The sequence below is a fragment of the Megalobrama amblycephala genome, linkage group LG17 (assembly GCF_018812025.1).
Source record: "Megalobrama amblycephala isolate DHTTF-2021 linkage group LG17, ASM1881202v1, whole genome shotgun sequence".
In the NCBI taxonomy this organism is placed as follows: Eukaryota; Metazoa; Chordata; class Actinopteri; order Cypriniformes; family Xenocyprididae; genus Megalobrama; species Megalobrama amblycephala.
Window position 1 is genome coordinate 34,468,067 of NC_063060.1, and position 18,759 is coordinate 34,486,825.

Genomic DNA, 18,759 nt, shown 5'->3' on the forward strand with positions numbered 1-18,759 from the left:
TAAAAGTCTTAAAGGTGCAGTAGGTGAAATGGGAAATGCTAACATTAGCTTGCTAGCACTGAAAGCATACAATCCCACCCTCCCTGCAAATCGCCGTCCAAAGCCACGCCTCCTCCAAAACCACGAACGCACACAAACACACAGCTGCTCTCGGCAAAGTGTCACAAAAGACGGCGTTAAACTACTTCATGTCTCAAAGCACGTAACATTACAATAATAATTAACGTAAACAATTTGAGAGCTTGTACCTGACTGCTGCAGATTCATTTAGGTGTTGATACTGTTGACATGGAAACGCATAATTCCAAGTCTGACTGAACAGCTCCAGTTAGAACATCACGAGTTGCCATCTCTTAATTACGTTTATGGCATGAACGCAACATAAGCTGTAAAAGGTGGTGGCTGCTGTTTGTTTGCGGTGCTCCGTGACTGACGTCTGTCTACTCATAAACTGCATAGCATGAAATGCGCTGATGGTGTATGATGACTGCACTGCAACAGGTTGCGCGAGGGTATGTAAAAACATAGGTTTACAGGCAGGTAGGACATCGTATTATTTCCGATTATAATAATTGGATGAACATTTTATGGTCCTATGCCTTCCATAGACAATATATAAAAATATATTTAGACCGTTTAACATAGTGATTGCTATCAGGAAATGAGGAGACTTTCAACCAGTATAACAAAAATTGTTTATGTAGAGAATCACCTATTGCACCTTTAATTATGACAAGTTGAAATTGACGTAAAAAGTTTAAATTGAGATAATTATGAGATCTAGTCTAGTCTAAATTATGATTTAAAAAGTCAATTATTACAAAACAAGATTTTTTATCTATCTAGTCTGTCTCGCTGTCATCAAATATTTATATTTTCATATCTATATATTCATATACAACATTGTTCACAATATAGAACATATTAAATTATTAATATATCTAATTTTAAAGATATATTAATCTCTTTATCTATCTCTAGCTTTTTTTTGGTTTGATTTTCATTTTAAATGCAGGATCATTTTATTTTTGGCTTCAAATCAATAGTAATTTCATGGCCGACTAAAAACTACTTTTCCCAAAACTCTCAGCAGTGCGTTGCTTGGATGACATCACTCTGCGTGTTTGTCTAAGTGCTTCGGTTGAAGCAGTCAGTCCAGCAGCCGATGGCTGTCACAGTCTCCTGCCAAACACACTCCATATTCACAATGCAGTTTAATTAATGACATCACTAAAAGGTTTGGTGCAATGAAGTTTGCATAGTTCAATTTCCTAAGTGCCTCTGTATCCCCCTCTAAGCAACTGCAACACAGAGTGAGACAGAGCCATCAATAATGCACCTCCAAAATAGGAGGCCTGCTACAGTGAGCGGCACCAAAGTCCAGAGAGAAGGTTGTCAAAGTTTGGAGATCCCTCCAGGTAACTGTTTGCGCTCTTTGCTGATTTTACAGGCAACGTATATTTTAAGTGTCCCTCTGCTTACAGGTTTACACACAAATAAAACCTTTTTACAGATTCACATTGAAATCACTCCATTGATCACTTGATTTTTGACTCCAAATGACTAATGGAGAACTGTGAGCTGAGTCTTGTAAGCTCTCTGCAAGGAACATGCTTGTAGTGACTTGTCAAGTGAAGATAAAAGGGGATTCCTGTGGAACACCACAAGATCTTGTGTATAGTTGATTAATCCATTTCATTCAGTCACAGCTGCAGCCTTTTCATGAATTCCATCTTATTCTGTGCTCAAAGTTCATACGTTAGTATGTTGACGTATGGCCGCAGTGTAATTAACCGATAAAATACACATAAAGATATGGTTTGTGCACATAAACTGTATTATCCTTGTCCTACCTGGTAAAATGTTGTGTTGAGGCACAAAACAGGAATTTGTCCTCAGCTATTTGTTTGTGTGAACTTGAAAAGATATGTTTTGATGAACATGACTAAATTAACAAAACTGAATCCAAATCCTTCCATTTCCTCTCTGGAATAAAGTCCTCATTAGTCCTTCGCAGAGCAGAGCTTGATTGGGACTCTCAGAGATGTGAGTCCCATAAATGTGAATGTGACTACAGTTAATTTAATGCATGTATCTGAGGCTGTCTATTAACAGCAGGACTTACAGTCTTCTCTTATCATTTCCTCCTTCGGCTCGACTGCTTCAGACTGAGTGAATGAGCACAAAATCATGAATAAGGACATCATTGATAAAGCAAGTTCATGTTAATACAGGCTTAGCATACAATTTGGATTGTCAACACCTTGAATTAAAAGAAAACATTTTTGAACTCTCGTTCAGCAAATACTTTTTTATTCAGCAAGGATGCATTAAATTGATCAAAAGTGACGGTAAAACATTTATAATGTTACAAAATGTTTCTACTTTAAATAAATGCAGTTATTTAAACGTTCTATTCATCAAAGAATTCTGATGTTTGCACATTAATATTAAGCATTACAACTGTTTTAAACATTGATAATTATAAATGTGTCTTAAGCACTAAATTAGCATATTCAAATGATTTCTGAAGGATCATGTGACACTGAAGACTGAAATAATGGCTGCTGAAAATTCAGCTTTGCCATCACGGGAATAAATTACATCTTAAAATATATCTGAATAGAAAACAGTTCTTTTAAATTGTAATAATATTTCACAATATTAATGTTTTTACTGTATTTCTGATCAAATAAATGCTTGGTACTTGGTAAGATACCTCTTTAAACACATTTAACTTATTAACCCCAAACTTTGCATCTGAAACTAAGATTAGAGATTACTGAAAAGTGAAGACAAAGATAGCACTTTATTTTAGTCTTGTTCCCCATGTATGCTATTTGCTTATTATAGTTATTACAATAACTGGGTAATATCTAGGTACAAACCCTGAACCTACCACTAACCATAACCCGTAGTTACCTTATATTAACCAGTACTTTCTTAATACACACATTTACAATAAATGGCAAATAGAATGGAACGAATGTGTAAATAACGAATTATATGAGGTGAATCCAGTTTTAAATCAAGGAGTTATAAGTTATTATTTTGAAAACAGATATGACCAGGTTGTATATACGAGATGCCGAATTGGACATTCAAGACTCACTTATAAATAACAATAAATTCATATTTATTGAAGGGGGAAGAGAAACTGGTCTGTGATTTGTGTAAGAATTTCACGAGTGTAAAACACATTTTAATAGAATGTCCTTTTTCAAATAATATTAGACAACGGTTTTATACAGAGAACACATTAATGGACATTTTTAAAAAAAGTTTCTCCTGGAGTAATTTTAGAATTTCTGTTGAATATTCAATTGAAAGACTCTATGTAATTGGTGTTATTATTAATGTTGTTGTTATTGATATATATGCCTGATTTTGTATAGTGATTGTTTTTAAGACAAAATTGTTAAATTATTGTAAACAATGTATTGAAGTGATACTGCTGATTGCCATGAATATAGCCATTGCTGCTGATATGGCATTAAATCATAAATAAATAAATAAATACTTTCTTAGTACACTGTAAGTTCACCTACTGTAAAATAAAGTGCAAACAAGACGCCATTTAATTTGTTCAGATTGCCACTTGATTTTCATGGGCATTTTTACTTTTATATGGGCTTTTTTTTTTTTTTACTAACAGTATAAAAAAAAAAAAAACATGATCTTTTTGTGTCAACATTTATCATCTTGTAACAATTATGAATCCACAGATGCATAATCCTCTCCAGTGATATTGTACATCAGAATGTGCTGGAAAAGGAGACCAGCCAAGCTTGGGTGTGCAGTGATTTATAACCGTGATTGTCTGCCAAACTGATGTCTGAGGTGTTGTGAAGCCCTCAAGTGGTGAGGTGAGGTAGTGTAGGTGTTAGGTTGCAAATGACTTTAAAGCCAGTGAACCTCACCACTCACCTCTGCCATGCAATAAACACTTGAGATCAAATAGACTTCGCTCCTTTAGAGCCAGTGAATCTACGTCTGATGATATTCTTTCAAATAATCTTTAATGTCAATATTTCACTCATCAATCAACAAATTTGACTTATGACCCTTATCTCTGGAAGGCACTGAGCCTTGTTCACAGCGAAGTCTTTTTTTCACAGGCCTCTGCATCCCTCTGATGAGGCACTTAGCCCACTTCTATTTATAGCAGCAAGAGTGGCACGATCGATTATTCAACCTGACTCTGATTCTGCCTTCTCATGAACTGTTATTCAATAACCATGGATAAAATTAGACATCACCATCCTGAAGGGACAAATGGGACAGAGAGAAAAGGGAGAGAGAGAGAGAGAGAGAGAGAGAGATGGAAGAATGTATGGCTGTGATTTAGCAAGTCAAGGTTTCTTCCTAGGGTTGTCTCAACAGGCTAAACTTCACAAACTTAAAACTTCTTCATCCTGCACAGCAGGGCACCATCATTTACCTCAGTGCCCGAATGTGTAGCTAACATGAAGCATGCACTTCCTTTATTTCACCCCCTCATTGCAGAAACAGCTACAAGAAGGAAAAAACTCAGCAGAGGCAGACATAAAAAAAGGAGTTACGCTTTCCCTGATGCACCCATGTATAATCCAAAACATCAGCATGAAGTAACCTATAAAGTAAATTCTCATTGTCAAAATGACAACTTGTCGCCTAGCCAGTTTGTTTTCCTTTAAGCCATCAATGCAAAATGGCAATAAATTATATTCAAACACTGAATGGGATGATGAACTACCGAAGTATTTTAGGATAGTATTCAAATAGTAGGCCTATCTCTCTGGCACCGGATTAATGCCAAGAGGAACTTCATCATCTGTATTTGAAGTGGCATAGCCACTGACATGCTATCTGCATCTGGACTCTAATTGATGGGTCTGGTCAAGGCACTTGCTGTTGAACTACAACCAGGCTTAACTTAATGAGAAACAGATGAATGTCAGTGACAAGGCTTAAGACCAGCACCTGCTTCTATCAAAGTCATCCCCTGCTACAGACTTCAAATCTATTTTTTTTTTAATCTAGCACAAATAATCTTCAATTTATGTTTTATGTATACATATATGTTTATCTTATTTTTATTATCATCATTATGACTTTGTTGTTATTATTGACACTGTGAAGCAGCCTATAGCCTATCGTTAGCCTATATCTCATCAAAATCTGAAACTATGGACATTTTGCAATAAAATATTTGCATTTTATATTTTAAAATAATTTTGTTTTAGGACATTTTTTATCTTATTGTCTCTTGATGTATATTGTCTCTTAAAGGCACAATATGTAAATTTTGCTGCTAGAGGTCGCTTATTCAAAACAAAGGCGTAGCTTGATGGCGCCTTGATTTTGCGGAATCATGGGAGGTGTTGTCTTCACACCTACAGCCGGTGGAGAAGAATCCGACAAGACTTGGGCAGAAATCATATTCATGGATGAGTTAATGTATTAAAGATTTAATAACATTACTGTAGTAAGAAGCAGGGTGTGGCCAAAAGCCGCTGGAGCGGGACTAAGCCACTGGAGCAATTGCTAACCAGCACGACACACAGCTCGAGAGCAGTGGAGCTTATGCCGCAGACAAGCGTTTCCGCTTCTTCCGGTCATGCATATGTGGAGTAACACCAGTGTTGGGTGTAACGCGTTACTAAGTAATGTGTTACTGTAATTAAATTACTTATCCACTGAAAAGTGTTACTAAGTAATGTGTTACTGTAATTAAATTACTTATCCACCGAAAAGCGTTACTAAGTAATGTGTTACTGTAATTAAATTACTTATCCACCGAAAAGCATTACTAAGTAATGTGTTACTGTAATTAAATTACTTATTCACTGAAAAGCGTTACTAAGTAATGTGTTACTGTAATTAAATTACTTGTCCACCGAAAAGCATTGCTAAGTAATGTGTTACTGTAATTAAATTACTTATTCACTGAAAAGCGTTACTAAGTAATGTGTTACTGTAATTAAATTACTTATCCACCGAAAAGCGTTACTAAGTAATGTGTTACTGTAATTAAATTACTTATTCACTGAAAAGCGTTACTAAGTAATGTGTTACTGTAATTAAATTACTTATCCACCGAAAAGCGTTACTAAGTAATGTGTTACTGTAATTAAATTACTTATCCACTGAAAAGCGTTACTAAGTAATGTGTTACTGTAATTAAATTACTTATCCACTGAAAAGCGTTACTAAGTAATGTGTTACTGTAATTAAATTACTTATTCACTGAAAAGCGTTACTAAGTAATGTGTTACTGTAATTAAATTACTTATCCACTGAAAAGCGTTACTAAGTAATGTGTTACTGTAATTAAATTACTTATCCACTGAAAAGCATTACTAAGTAATGTGTTACTGTAATTAAATTACTTATTCACTGAAAAGCGTTACTAAGTAATGTGTTACTGTAATTAAATTACTTATCCACTGAAAAAGTATAGTAATTAAGGGATTACTGTTCATTTTTAGGTAATTTATATGTATATAACTATATGTCCTAGGGAGAAAAAACTGTGCGCACTCTCAACCAAAGCGCACACACACAGCTGCCTCTCGCGGGTGTGAGATTTTCGCGGTTTATTACACATAAACGTTCAAATACACACACAGTTATGTCAAAATGCCCGTCTTGGCGTATATTCGTGTTGGTAATGTGAATGTGAACAGCATTTTGTCTCCATCCATTAGGTCTTAGGTCTGCTAGCTGTCTGTATTATAAATGATAATCAAACAACAAAATAAAAGCTTTAATAATAAGGATTAATCTATATTTAATTTATACACTATGAAGAGTTGTTTTATATTTGATTATTCAATTTCTGTGGTATTTTTACTTACTACTATTAGAGCTGAAAAAAATAGGCCTATAGCATTGTTTAATTTTTATCTTTAAATATTTTTACAGTGGTATCGACTTTGGTATCGAGTATTGTGCACTTTTGGTGGTATCGGTACCAACTACTAGATCTTTGGTATTTGTCACTAAAAAAAAATTAAAGTATAGTATGTTTTAAAAAACTATAAAAGGCTAAACTATGCCATGTTTGACACGTATTTAAATTTTTTAAAAGAGTTTCCTTTCTATTGTCTATCCGGTCAAGGTTTATAGTAGTCTGGCTATCACCAGACCAAGCTCAATTTAAAATTGAACATTGGTCTGGGGAGTTTGCTATGTATTTCCTACTGCACAAGAGGCGTGATCAACGAGCATTAGTCACGCAATTGGATAGTCCTTCAACCAATCAGATCAACGATCCGGGTGACGTACTTTGCAGAACAATGCGAAAACTCCAGACAGGTTTACCGTGTCTCAATCAGCATCGAGCGATTTTTGCAGGTTGTGCAAAAAACATGAAAGTGATCGGTATTTACACCCACTCGAGCAATTTGTTTGCTAACTAAAGAAGTCATTCAGCATCGTCGAGAGGTTAAAAGGCAACTCTGATACTGTTCTGGTTCAGTGTAAATGAACGCGGAATATAGCCGCCCTAAACTACGTCATTGTCATGACAACCAAAAAGAACTCCAGTCAGCTCAGGCGGCGCGAGATTCAAGAAGCAGGGAGACGAAACATATAGAGCAAATTTAATAAAAATATTGTCTACCATCAAGGGGCATTGAAGTAAAAGAGTCCTGTACTCACATCGTGAAGCAAAGCACCAACATAACAGCAGAGAATCGTCGTGTGTCATCAATCGCCATTTGTAATCTTCCTATGAAGAGACTGTCGGATCAACGCTCTGCTACATTTCCCTCAGATAAGTTAAATGCTTAACACAATCGGCGTCACTGTGATTGTGCATTGTTATTTTGGAGTGACGATCGTGCGAGAGATGGGTTGATCAGAGTTTGAAAGCTGCTTGCCGTCGCTTCTCTATCGTCATCGTGTTATACCCGCCAATAGCGAGCAAGGTGGATAAGCCCGTCTGTGATTGGTTTCCCGCAAAAGTGTAACAGCGCAGCAGAAGTGAATGCACGGGTTTCCAGACTGAGTTGCCGAGCGAAATCAAATCGCCGGCAGATCAGGCTGGGTTTACCCAGACTAGGTTTATAGTGATTTTAAGAAGTAATTAGTAATGAGTTGAATTACATATTGAGTAATTAAATTACTTTTCAGAAAGAGTAATTAGAAAAGTATTTTAAATACAACATTAATGATGTAATTAGTAATTAATTAGTTTTTTTGAAGTAACTTACTCAACACTGAGTAACACAGTGCTGTTTTATCATTATATTAGATACATCTGTGTGTTGAAAGTTGTTAAAATGCAACTCTGTGCATTCGCTCAGCGGCTACTATGAGACACTTGTTACACACTGCAGTAAGCTAAATTGATATTGGTAAAATATGGTACTCATGGAAAACCAAGAAATCGAGATTTGAACATTAAGACTTGCTGTGTTGAGCTATATAACATTACAATGATTAGTTTTCTGTCCATGAATGTAGCCTAAACAGTTGCTCACTTGTCTAATAAAACACATAATATATTAAAAGCGTCTTTGGTGTTTTCATGGTTTCTACAAATTAAAACCAGAAATCGAGGGTAACGTGGGTATGATGTCGTTGAGTGACGCATGGACACGGTCTGTGTCCTGGTTAAAATTTCTTATTTCTCTGGATTTAAACATTCTTGGAAAAATTTGGGAAGTACACACGTCAAGAAAATATATATCACTGTTCTGGTGGTTTTTGGATATTTTAATCCAAAAATCTTACATATTGCGCCTTTAATTGAACTGCAAAGCTCAAAGCAATAAGCCAGTTGAAGGACCCATAACCCGCCAAGGAATCGCTGTATTTATTTTTATTATTATTTTTTTTAAATTAAAGAATTATGTAATCGACTTTTGTCATCAAAAGCATTTTATATCAGCTCTCCATGAGTGCAAGTAGGCTAATTTATGGTTTATGGGTGTGTAGCCACTCTTAGAAAATAAACTCTTTGGTTTGTCGTTTGTGGAAATTGTTTGTTAAATCCACTTTTTTATGTTATAGTAGTTTCAGACATTCAGTAATTTGTAGTGTATTTTCATTATGTGTATTTGTGTGTGTGTTTATTACAGAATGTTGCGGAACAACTCTGATAGAATATGAAATACAGCAACAATAATCACCAGTATTTTTCAGTACAGCGGACGAAAAAGAAAAGGCCATCTTCCGCTATATGATTTACCTATTTGTGTTTCGTTTTCGTCCGAAAAGCGCGAATGCTTTGAATACCTCAAACAGGACGTGACGTCAAATCCTTGCAAAAAAACCCAGAAGATTCGTGTTGTTTCCGGACGCTTCGTTGCTTGTCACATCAGCTCGGTACAGCGTCCCACAGGCTGAGGTTAGTCGACCAAAAACAGAGCAGCTGCCTCTGGCAGTTAAAACACAAGGTAGGTTAAGTGTTCAGTGTGTTTTCCAGGCTTACGTGAGAGCCTTTCTTTATGAGATGAATATGAATATTTACTGCTCGCGAGCTCATAGCATTGTTGCTAGCTGGCTAGCATCTAAAAGATGACAAGGTTGCCAAGTCGAAATATGAATAACAGCAAGGTATATCGTTGTTTAGACGTTTTGTTCTGCTGAAAGTGTGGGTAAAAAAACACAGTAACTTTTTAATTATTCATAAAGAGAGCATTAATAGGATGTGTTAATAGTATTGTCCGTTGTTGGCTAGCTTGTTGACATAGCGTAGCTTTAGAGATAGTTCACTCAAACATAAACAGTCTTTTTATTATTATTTACTCACTTTCATTTTGTTCCGAACCTGGATGATGTTCTTTCTTATGTGAAACATAAAAGAAGATATTTTTCAGAATGACAGCCTCAGTCATTGTTCACTTGCATTGCATCTTTTGTCCATGAAATGAAATTGAATCATTTTTTGTGTTCCACTTAAGAAAGCTAGTCGTACAGTGTTGAAACAATATGAAGGCGAGTAAATTTTTATTTATTTATATACTCAAGGTGAACTATCCCTCTACTACATTTGTTCAATGCATTTTAGTGGCTGTCAATTTGCACCACACCAAAATACATTGCTTATTTTCATAAATGTATATTTTATAATTTTGTTAGCAGCTCTCTGTCTCTTACTTTGCACATGCATCCTTACCAACACCCAAAACAGTTTCCATGTTGCCTCAAGGTGTTTTTCATACACGAATGAGTCCTGAGTTTGATTCTGGGTCATTGAGGGACAAAATAGAGGCATCACATGCTGCTGTCTGGGATTTGAAATGAAAACAGCCTGGTAGTATCAGGCACTGCTGCTGTTGTGAGGAAATGTGACCGGCCTACAGGGTGATTTCAATTAGGCGTACATCAAAATCAGATTGAGTACTACATTGTTATTTGCATAGACTCATGCAGACACCAGATTTTTTCATCAAGTGTATATATTCAGTTATTTATTAATGTTTTTCATATATTACTAAGAGATTAAAAAAAAACAAAATGAATTCAGCATGATAGAGATCTATTGTATTACTGTAACAGGCAGGTTGTCAAATTGCAGTTAACATGCAAAACTTATAATACAACACAATGCAATACAATACTTTAATTGTAGTAAGTGTGTATAACAGTTATTTTTAGGTTTACTTTATACAAATCATTAAAGATTTCACTGCTAAATGTAACATATACCATGCCTTGAAGGTGGACATTCTTATAATTATAGTAAATTGCTAAAAAAGTAAAATTGATAATTCATACAAGGGCTTGACATTAACTTTTTTGCTCACCAGCCACTGTGGCTAGTGGTTTTCCAAAGTGTCTAGCCACTCAGCATTTTCACTGGCCACAGTTTTGACATCAATACCATGGGGGAAAAACTGCCATATAGATATTTTATAATATTATCTCATAATTTGGCAGCAGGTATATTAGGCTGCTGTCACTTTAAGACCTGACGCACGGATCCATTATACTGTTACACATGCATTTTCTTTCTCAACTGTTTGTTTACTTAAAACATAACTGACTGTGTTTACATGAATACTCTCCATGACCAGACATTATTTTGTGTATATTTGACTCTTACGCGCAATAAGCAGTGAAAAAGAACTAATTTAGTACTGAGAGGTGGTTTTATGTGCGCGCACTTTGGGTGTGAGCACAAAATCTGCGGAAATTAGTAAAATTATGTGCAGTACATGCAATCCCATGCCAAAATGCAAGCCCTGTAACCAACAATATTCATCCAGAGCAAATGAAACAAGTGAGTGAGGGGAGGCAGGTGTGTCGACTCGCTGTCAGAAAGATAGAAGAGCGAGAAAATGCAACTGGTATTGTGTATCTATTCTACAGAAAAAGTATTGGATGTGTTTCAGATATTTCAGTATCGATATGTGTACACTTAGTTTATTATTTCAGATGTTTTTTTTTAAAAGAATACAATTGAAAAATGTATATATTATAAATAAATGGGTGTTGTTGTCAAGCTTTGGTTCATACTAAAACTGAGCTGTCAGTCAGATGGCTAAAGGCATGTTGAAGATCATGTTTTTCAGCAAAGTTTTAATCTAGTGCCGTAGAAATGCATCAAATATGATCCAATGGTTAAAGTGCCTGCAGATATGTGCTAATTATTCTTATTTTGTTGTTGTTTGTCCCCCATTTGTTTGCCAGCCATTGTAGTTTGTGGCCATGGATGATGACTATTACCTGGTTCTAGGAGTGCAGAAAAATGCATCTCCAGATGACATCAAAAAAGCGTAAGCTTCATCTTTGGTTTCATTTAGTCCTCTTTACATCCTTAACAATGCATGTTATTCAAAATTAAAGAGTAATTCAGCTGTAGAAAATAGTAGCACTAATTTCTTTTTTCAGTGGAGTTGAATATGATCATTTGCCTGCCTAGGCTCATTTGTCATGCTGTGTTTCCCTTGCAGTTACAGGAAACTAGCTCTGAGGTGGCACCCAGATAAGAACCCAGATAATAAGGAGGAGGCAGAGAAGAAGTTTAAGGAGCTTTCAGAGGCGTATGAAGTCCTGTCTGATGGTAAGTCTTAACGTTCACCAGACTAAAATAGGGTTCAACAGGGCACATGTGAGAGAGGTCCAGGCCAGTCGACGACCATAACTGATGCATCTACTCATAATGTTGACAAACAGTGACATGCAATACAGTGGCCAAAGACAGTTTACAATGTCCACCGTTGATCAAAAGTTAAAAATAACTTAAAAAGCATCCTGTGTGTACACCCCCTTCAAACTTTGCTGGTTTTATGAAACTCAGCATCTTGTTTTTTATATAAATTACATGTTTTTATGAAATGATCCTTTAGGGTGTTATGTTAAAACTGTATAACATTACAGACAGGTGGGCTAAATTGGGATTGCTACCAAAGGGTGCAGAAAACTGGCCTTCCAAGACGGGTTGAAGAGTCCTGGAGTCCATTGATTACTCAAATTAGCTGGATTACATTGTCAATGATTTGACATGATCCGGGATTGTTAGGTTCTTCGAAGCTCATCACGGAAGCTCATTAGATTCGATTTAATAATAATGATTTAAAAATAAATTTGTAAATATTATTATAATGTTGTGTAGTCTATCATAATATAGACACAGACAGTTTTACTCATTGAGAGATTTATTTGTGATGGAATAATTACCTATTATCACCCCTGCTCTTTGTGCTAGCAGTAACAGTATGCTAGGATTTTTTGTTTGTTTTTTAAGCCAAATGTGACAGCTGATTACACAAATTGTCGGAAATCACATGCTAAACATATGTCAAACATTCCCTGTGCCATTATGGACCTCTCAGCCTTATCAGCCTTTCACAGACTCTGCACTTTTAAGACACTCCTTCAAAGGAGAGGTTGTGTTCAGAGGTTAGTGCTGCCACTCTTTATGGCAGACTTATCTCAAATTCTGAAGAATGAATCATGATTCATAATACAGCACCAACTGTGCTGTGTGATTCAGGTCTGGTGCATGAGTAATGTAATTATGAAATTATGGACAACTGCTGTGCAATAAATATGTTTGGTCTCTCACATTTTATGTTGGTATTTTCTTCTTTACTATGAATCAGTGAACAAAACTCAGTTGCTTAACTCCTGGTTTATTCTCCTTCAGCAAACAAGAGGAACTTATACGATCGGTATGGAAAAGAAGGCTTAACACCAGGTGGAGGTAAATTTATTTTACCTTTTAATTTTTTTTACATTTTTTTTTGATGTTGTTTGGTCAAATTCTTAATTTGGATTAAAGAAATGTACATAAATAATATGCCAATATGATGTCAGTGAACTATGTTTAAACCTTTAACATTTTTATCATTTGGACAGGAGGAGGAAGAGGGCACTATAATGGCGACCACTTTGGATTCACATTCCGCAATCCAGAGGATGTCTTCAGGGAATTCTTTGGTGGACAAGATCCATTTGCAGACTTCTTTGGTGAGTTTGTATTTACCTCGCTTTTTTGTGATCATTCAATGGCAGAGCAGTTTTTTAGGCATTTCTTTAAATGCTTTTTTGTTTTACTTTTTTTAGGTGGAGATCCATTTGGCAATGACTTCTTTGGTGCCAGTCGGCGGCACCACCACCACCACCACCAGCACCAGCGGGGCATGAGCAGGAGCCGGACAGGAGGGTCCTTCTTTGGGGGCTTTGGAGGATTCCCACCTTTTGGGGCAGGGTTTTCATCTTTTGATGCAGGTCAGATGATGCAAATATGTCTTCTTCATTTCAAAGTGGAAGTGGAAACACAAACAAAACTGCTGTAAATTAAAACCAAAGCCAGGCTAAAAATTCTGAAGCTTGTATAAAGTCAAACATCAGGGTGTATGATATCTTTCATAGGCTTCATTACTTATATATTTATATCCATGTCCATCAGGACAGCTTTGTATTTTTGGTGCCATTAAACATGTTTCCAAAGTATTTTGTGCAGATGTTTTGCCGACTAACATGAACAGTATGAAAATATATATATATATATATAATTTTTTTTATATGAAAACTGTAGGTTTCACGCCTTTTGGGCATATGGCAGTCGGAGGTGGTTTTACTTCCTTCTCTTCAACTTCATTTGGTGGAGGCGGGGGCGGAGGTGGAGGTGGAGGCGGAGGCGGAGGCATGGGCAGCTTCCGCTCTGTGTCAACCTCCACTAAATTCATCAATGGGAGGAAAATCACTACAAAAAGGTAGGCACCTTTCTAAAGCTGTATTTTATACATTTGAGATATAAAAACAACAACAAACTAATTACATAAGCAACATAGCCTGAAACAACATTTCAAATTATTCGGCAATATACTGCTGCCGTCTGTGTTATTAAAGGTGCTCTTAGCGATCCTGGTTGGAGTAACTTCCTGTTGACATTCGAAGTGTTGTCAAACAAAACAGAGGCTAGCTAGACCCTCCCTCCTCCTCCTCCCCCTCCCCTCTGTGCTTCCTGAAACAGTCATGAACGCACATTTAAAATCATTCTTGTCGGTTATTGGCTGGAGCATGTTTATTATGTTTCGTGGTCCAGGCTGCACCTGGTAGTTTTTGTTGCCGTTTTCGGAGCTTGTGGCGACTACAGAGACCGCGTTTTTTTACAGTGTGTTCAGGGGACAGACAGCTAGTGGATAGTGAGGAGATGTTTGCTGTATGTGACAAAAAATTTTTTGGTCTAAAAACGCGTGACATCACTTAGAGCACCTTTAACCCCTGTGCGACCTTATGGACATTATTGTATTTTTCAGTTTTGTTTTTTTGGATCATTTTGCCTGTGTTAATGCCAACTGCATAAATTTTGGCACAGGTGTGTATTTTTATTGGAATTTTACTATTTCACCCCCATTTCCTTGAAAAAAAAAAACTATTTTGCACTAGGTACACAAAATAGTTCCTCTGAGGATCTGTTGGACAAAAATGTCCTCATTGAAACCCATTAATTTTTAATCCGAGGGCCATTTAACTATAAAATGAAGCAATCTCTGTAGGTTTCTTTTTTTATTGGCTTTCAATCTGTTGGCAAGGCTTCAAAATTTTTATTTCTATTATGTTTTACCAGATGGTGCCATTTTCTCATGTTTGACCTATAAAGCAAATATTCTCTTTATCCTTGTTTTCTGCTTATGCATATTATAGAGCCACTTGGATAAATTATGCAGCTATAATTGTGTGGGTGTGTTGGTATGGATGTCAGAGTGTAGTGAAAATCTCTACTGCAAATCACAAATCCAACCACTGCGTATACCAATTGAGTTTTGCTGGCATTTAATGGGGAAAATTTGGTACTGCGCCCAAACAGAATCTTACTGAACATCAACATCAGACGTCAACCTCAAATTTGGAAAACAACTTGTTTAGATTTATGGCTTTGATAGGAGTTTTAGAGTTCAACATGTTTCATAAAATATATATTTTATATGAAATAATGTTTTTGACATGGACATTTTTGTCCTCTATGGACCTATGTGTAACTTTTTTAATTGACGCACAAGGGTTAATGTTAAAGAACATAAGGAAAAGAGAAAAAAAGCACTCACTGATCTTGACTAAATAACTTTTGTAACTTTATTAAGGATTAATCTATATATTATTTCTAAAGTGAAGACTGTGAAGTGTTATTTCACACATTTGATTTCATTTGATTTCTATTTCTGTATCGTAAGGTACCAAAAGATTCCCGCCCCTAATAGATGTGCTATTTATTTGTTTCTGTAGAATTGTCGAGAATGGACAGGAACGGGTAGAAGTGGAAGAAGATGGACAGTTAAAATCTCTAACCATAAATGGTAAGGAACAGCTCCTGCGATTGGAACACAAGTAAGATAATGGAGCCCTTTCAGCACAAACTTGAGCTCAAACAATGTTAGTACTGTCGTTCAGATGTCTGTACATTGCGTTTTTTTGCTTGTTGTTTTTTTCCTCCTTTTATCATTTTTAGACTGTTATTTCTGAACAATTTTTTTGGTTTATATATTTATAAATGGGTTATATTTCAGTATTTTGAGCAGGATGCGTGTCATTTTAATTTTACTTGGGACCATAATGTGAGATTAGTTTTTGTTTCCGCTAGCACTTTGTGTTGCAGTGTCCTCATGATTGCACATTGCCTTTTGAATAGTGCTTTGGGCTAAAAGGAAAAGAGAATTGTGCTTTGTGCATGACTTGACCAACTGAGTGTGGATTTGGAGTATGTAACTTACTGTTCAAACCTTATGGCAACTTGTCTAATTCGTTTGTTAAACATTTGTAAATGCTGGTAGAGTGCTAGATCCATTGTACTGATATGCAATTTTTATTATTTTTAATTAATGAAAATGTTTTTTTTTCCCTCATTGTTGCATGTAAGAACAAATGTTGTTTATAGTTGTAATGTTATTACTTAATAACCTGATGAGTACCGGAGTTAATAATACAACTGATTTATGACCATTCAAGGAACTTTGTGTACTTTGTAAAATAATTTGAACCTAAATAAATGAGTTTCATCCTTTTTGGGGATGTGGCAGCTCTGCAGTCTATGTAGTTTTGCTTTACCTGAGAGTGATCTTTGATTTTTCTTCCAAATCCAATCATTAAGGGAGCGTGTTGCAGCTTGTTTGCTTAAACTAACAGTTTTCTACTCTTTTCTAATAAAAAAATGTTTAGATTCTTCAGCATTTTCCAGAGTTTAGAGTAAGTAATGTTGTTTACCTCAACTTAGCTATGAGACTTAAATTTAGGATTATTGGTATTTTAAGCAGATCATCATCAAACAAGTATATTCTTACATAAACAATGCAGAGTTGCAGACAGGGTGCAATTTATCAGAACATAGTTCCTTAAGCCATTAATAAATGTTATGTGATAGTACAGAGTAATGTAATGTACATTCCGAGATGAAAACGTATGAAAGAAATGAACTTTCTAACTATTTGAATGTACATTAATATACTGCGCTATAATGCAGCGCTCTTAAAGAATTAGTTCACTTCAGAATTCAGATTTCCTGATAATTTACTCACCCCCATGTCATCCAAGATGTTTATGTCTGTCTTTCTTCAGTCGAAAAGAAATTATGGTTTTTGAGGAAAACATTCCAGTATTTTTCTCCATATAGAGAACTTCAACATCTACCAACAGGTTGGAGGTCCAAATTGCAGTTTCAATGCAGCTTCAAAGGGCTCTACACGATCCCATCCCAGGAATAAGGTCTTATCTAGTGAAACGATTGGTCATTTTCTAAAAAAAAAAAAATAAATAAATAAATAAATTTACTTTGATGTGTCATGCATTACGTAATCATGTTGGAAAGGTCACGCATGATGTAGGCGGAAGTACCGACCCAGTGTTTACAAATCGAATGTGCAAAGACTAAGTCAAACGCCCTTTACAAAAAAAAAAAAACAACGTAAAACAACGATGTCGGACAATTTTGAAGTTGGAGGAGAAAATGAGATGGGAGAAAATGAGATTTTGAAGATTTTTAGAAAATTACCAATTGTTTTGCTAGATAAGACCCTTATTCCTCAGATGGGATTGTGTAAAACCATTTGAAGCTGCATTGAAACTGCAATTTGGACCTTCAAACCATTTGTAACTGTTGAAGTCCACTATATGGAGAAAAATCCTGGAATGTTTTCCTCACAAACCATAATTTCTTTTCGACTGAAGACAGACAGACATAAACATCTTGCAGTAAATTATCAGAATTTTAATTCTGAAGTGAATTTATCCTTTAATGTTATTAATCAAAGATATTAAAAGTGATCAGTGGAAGTGTAATTTCTTTAAAAGAAAAAAAGAAAAAATTATTGTAAAGAGAAGGGTTTGATAACTATTTTGAGAATGTCTCAAACAGTTTTGTTAAATCAGGGATAGTGATCAATTGAGGCTATCTTGAATTCTCTATTATGTAGAAAAACATTTCTTAACTGTTTACTGCCTTTCGCCTGCCAAATAAAGCTGGCTGCAGTGCTACCAGAATGCATGGCTAACAAAACTAACAAGCTTTGTGATTTTGTTTTATGCTCTCTAAATGCATCTCTACCTCGGGATGTCAAAGGTATTATAGGCATAATGTAGAATTATCATCATCAAAACAGTTTGGGGAAAAACTGCCTGGTAATAGAAAGTGTAACTGGTCTGCAAAACATCTTTTTATATTAGAGGCAGATATTATTACACTTATTAAATTAGTTTCTAAACTAAACCGCACCCCTCTCTCTAGGAAGAGCCCAGGAGATAGGCATGCTGGAGGTTCACAGACAGAGGAAGGAGCTCCCTGACTCCTCTTCCTCCTCCTCCTCACAATCTGCAAGGCAGTCAGCTCAGAGAGAGGAGCAAAATAAAACTGCAGGCAAAGGTCAGAAGCCCCTTTCATGTTACGTGTTAGATTCCTGGAGCTCGAGCATGATGCTTGTGATACTTAAAATTATGTATCCCAACAGAGCAAACTGGAGTCAAGAGGAAGAGAATGACGGTGAAGGGAGAGACCAAAAAGGCCAAAGAGTCCTAAATTTGTCGCTGCATCTGAACTCGTATTACTGATAGTCTGACATACTGTAGCTGTGGATATTCTGTGTTGAGGTTGGAAAAACACTCTAGCGTTTTCTTGTTTGTTTTTTATTTTTGTTTTTGTTTTTTTGGATGCAAAGTTACAATTTATAATTTTTTTTAAATTTTCTTTTCTGCCACTAATAATCAAGTTATTACAAACAGTAAGTGATCACTGCTCTGAAGAACTGTGACTGACACCTAAATAAAAGAAAGGATGAATAGTTTTAATGCAAATATGTGCAAGCGAGCGTTTTTATTCGCATGATCCAC

The 18,759-nt window shown here is 35.8% G+C and overlaps 1 protein-coding gene across 3 annotated transcripts; it reads left to right on the forward strand.

The window, feature by feature from the left end:
- The first annotated feature begins 9,197 nt into the window (after positions 1-9,197).
- dnajb6a (DnaJ heat shock protein family (Hsp40) member B6a) lies at positions 9,198-18,723 on the forward strand. Of its 3 annotated transcripts, none has more exons than XM_048163277.1 (10): positions 9,198-9,337; positions 11,626-11,711; positions 11,889-11,998; positions 13,085-13,141; positions 13,297-13,407; positions 13,504-13,668; positions 13,979-14,156; positions 15,670-15,740; positions 18,161-18,295; positions 18,381-18,723. In XM_048163277.1, the coding sequence occupies exons 2-10, from the start codon at positions 11,644-11,646 to the stop codon at positions 18,446-18,448; spliced, it is 963 nt and encodes a 320-aa protein (XP_048019234.1). In that variant the 5' UTR covers positions 9,198-9,337; positions 11,626-11,643; the 3' UTR covers positions 18,449-18,723. The 3 variants fall into 3 exon arrangements, with proteins under 3 accessions (XP_048019234.1, XP_048019233.1, XP_048019235.1); XM_048163276.1 differs by having other exon boundaries at positions 9,232-9,386; XM_048163278.1 differs by lacking the exons at positions 18,161-18,295; positions 18,381-18,723 and having other exon boundaries at positions 9,232-9,386; positions 15,670-16,459.
- Positions 18,724-18,759: the final 36 nt, after the last annotated feature.

Bases quoted from the DNA above. Each gene is read 5' to 3' on its own strand.
- dnajb6a (XM_048163277.1), top strand. From the start codon at position 11,644: ATGGATGATGACTATTACCTGGTTCTAGGAGTGCAGAAAAATGCATCT. The intron at 11,712-11,888 runs GTAAGCTTCATC...TTTCCCTTGCAG, and splicing joins CCAGATGACATCAAAAAAGC to TTACAGGAAACTAGCTCTGA. The intron at 18,296-18,380 runs GTCAGAAGCCCC...GTATCCCAACAG, and splicing joins AAATAAAACTGCAGGCAAAG to AGCAAACTGGAGTCAAGAGG.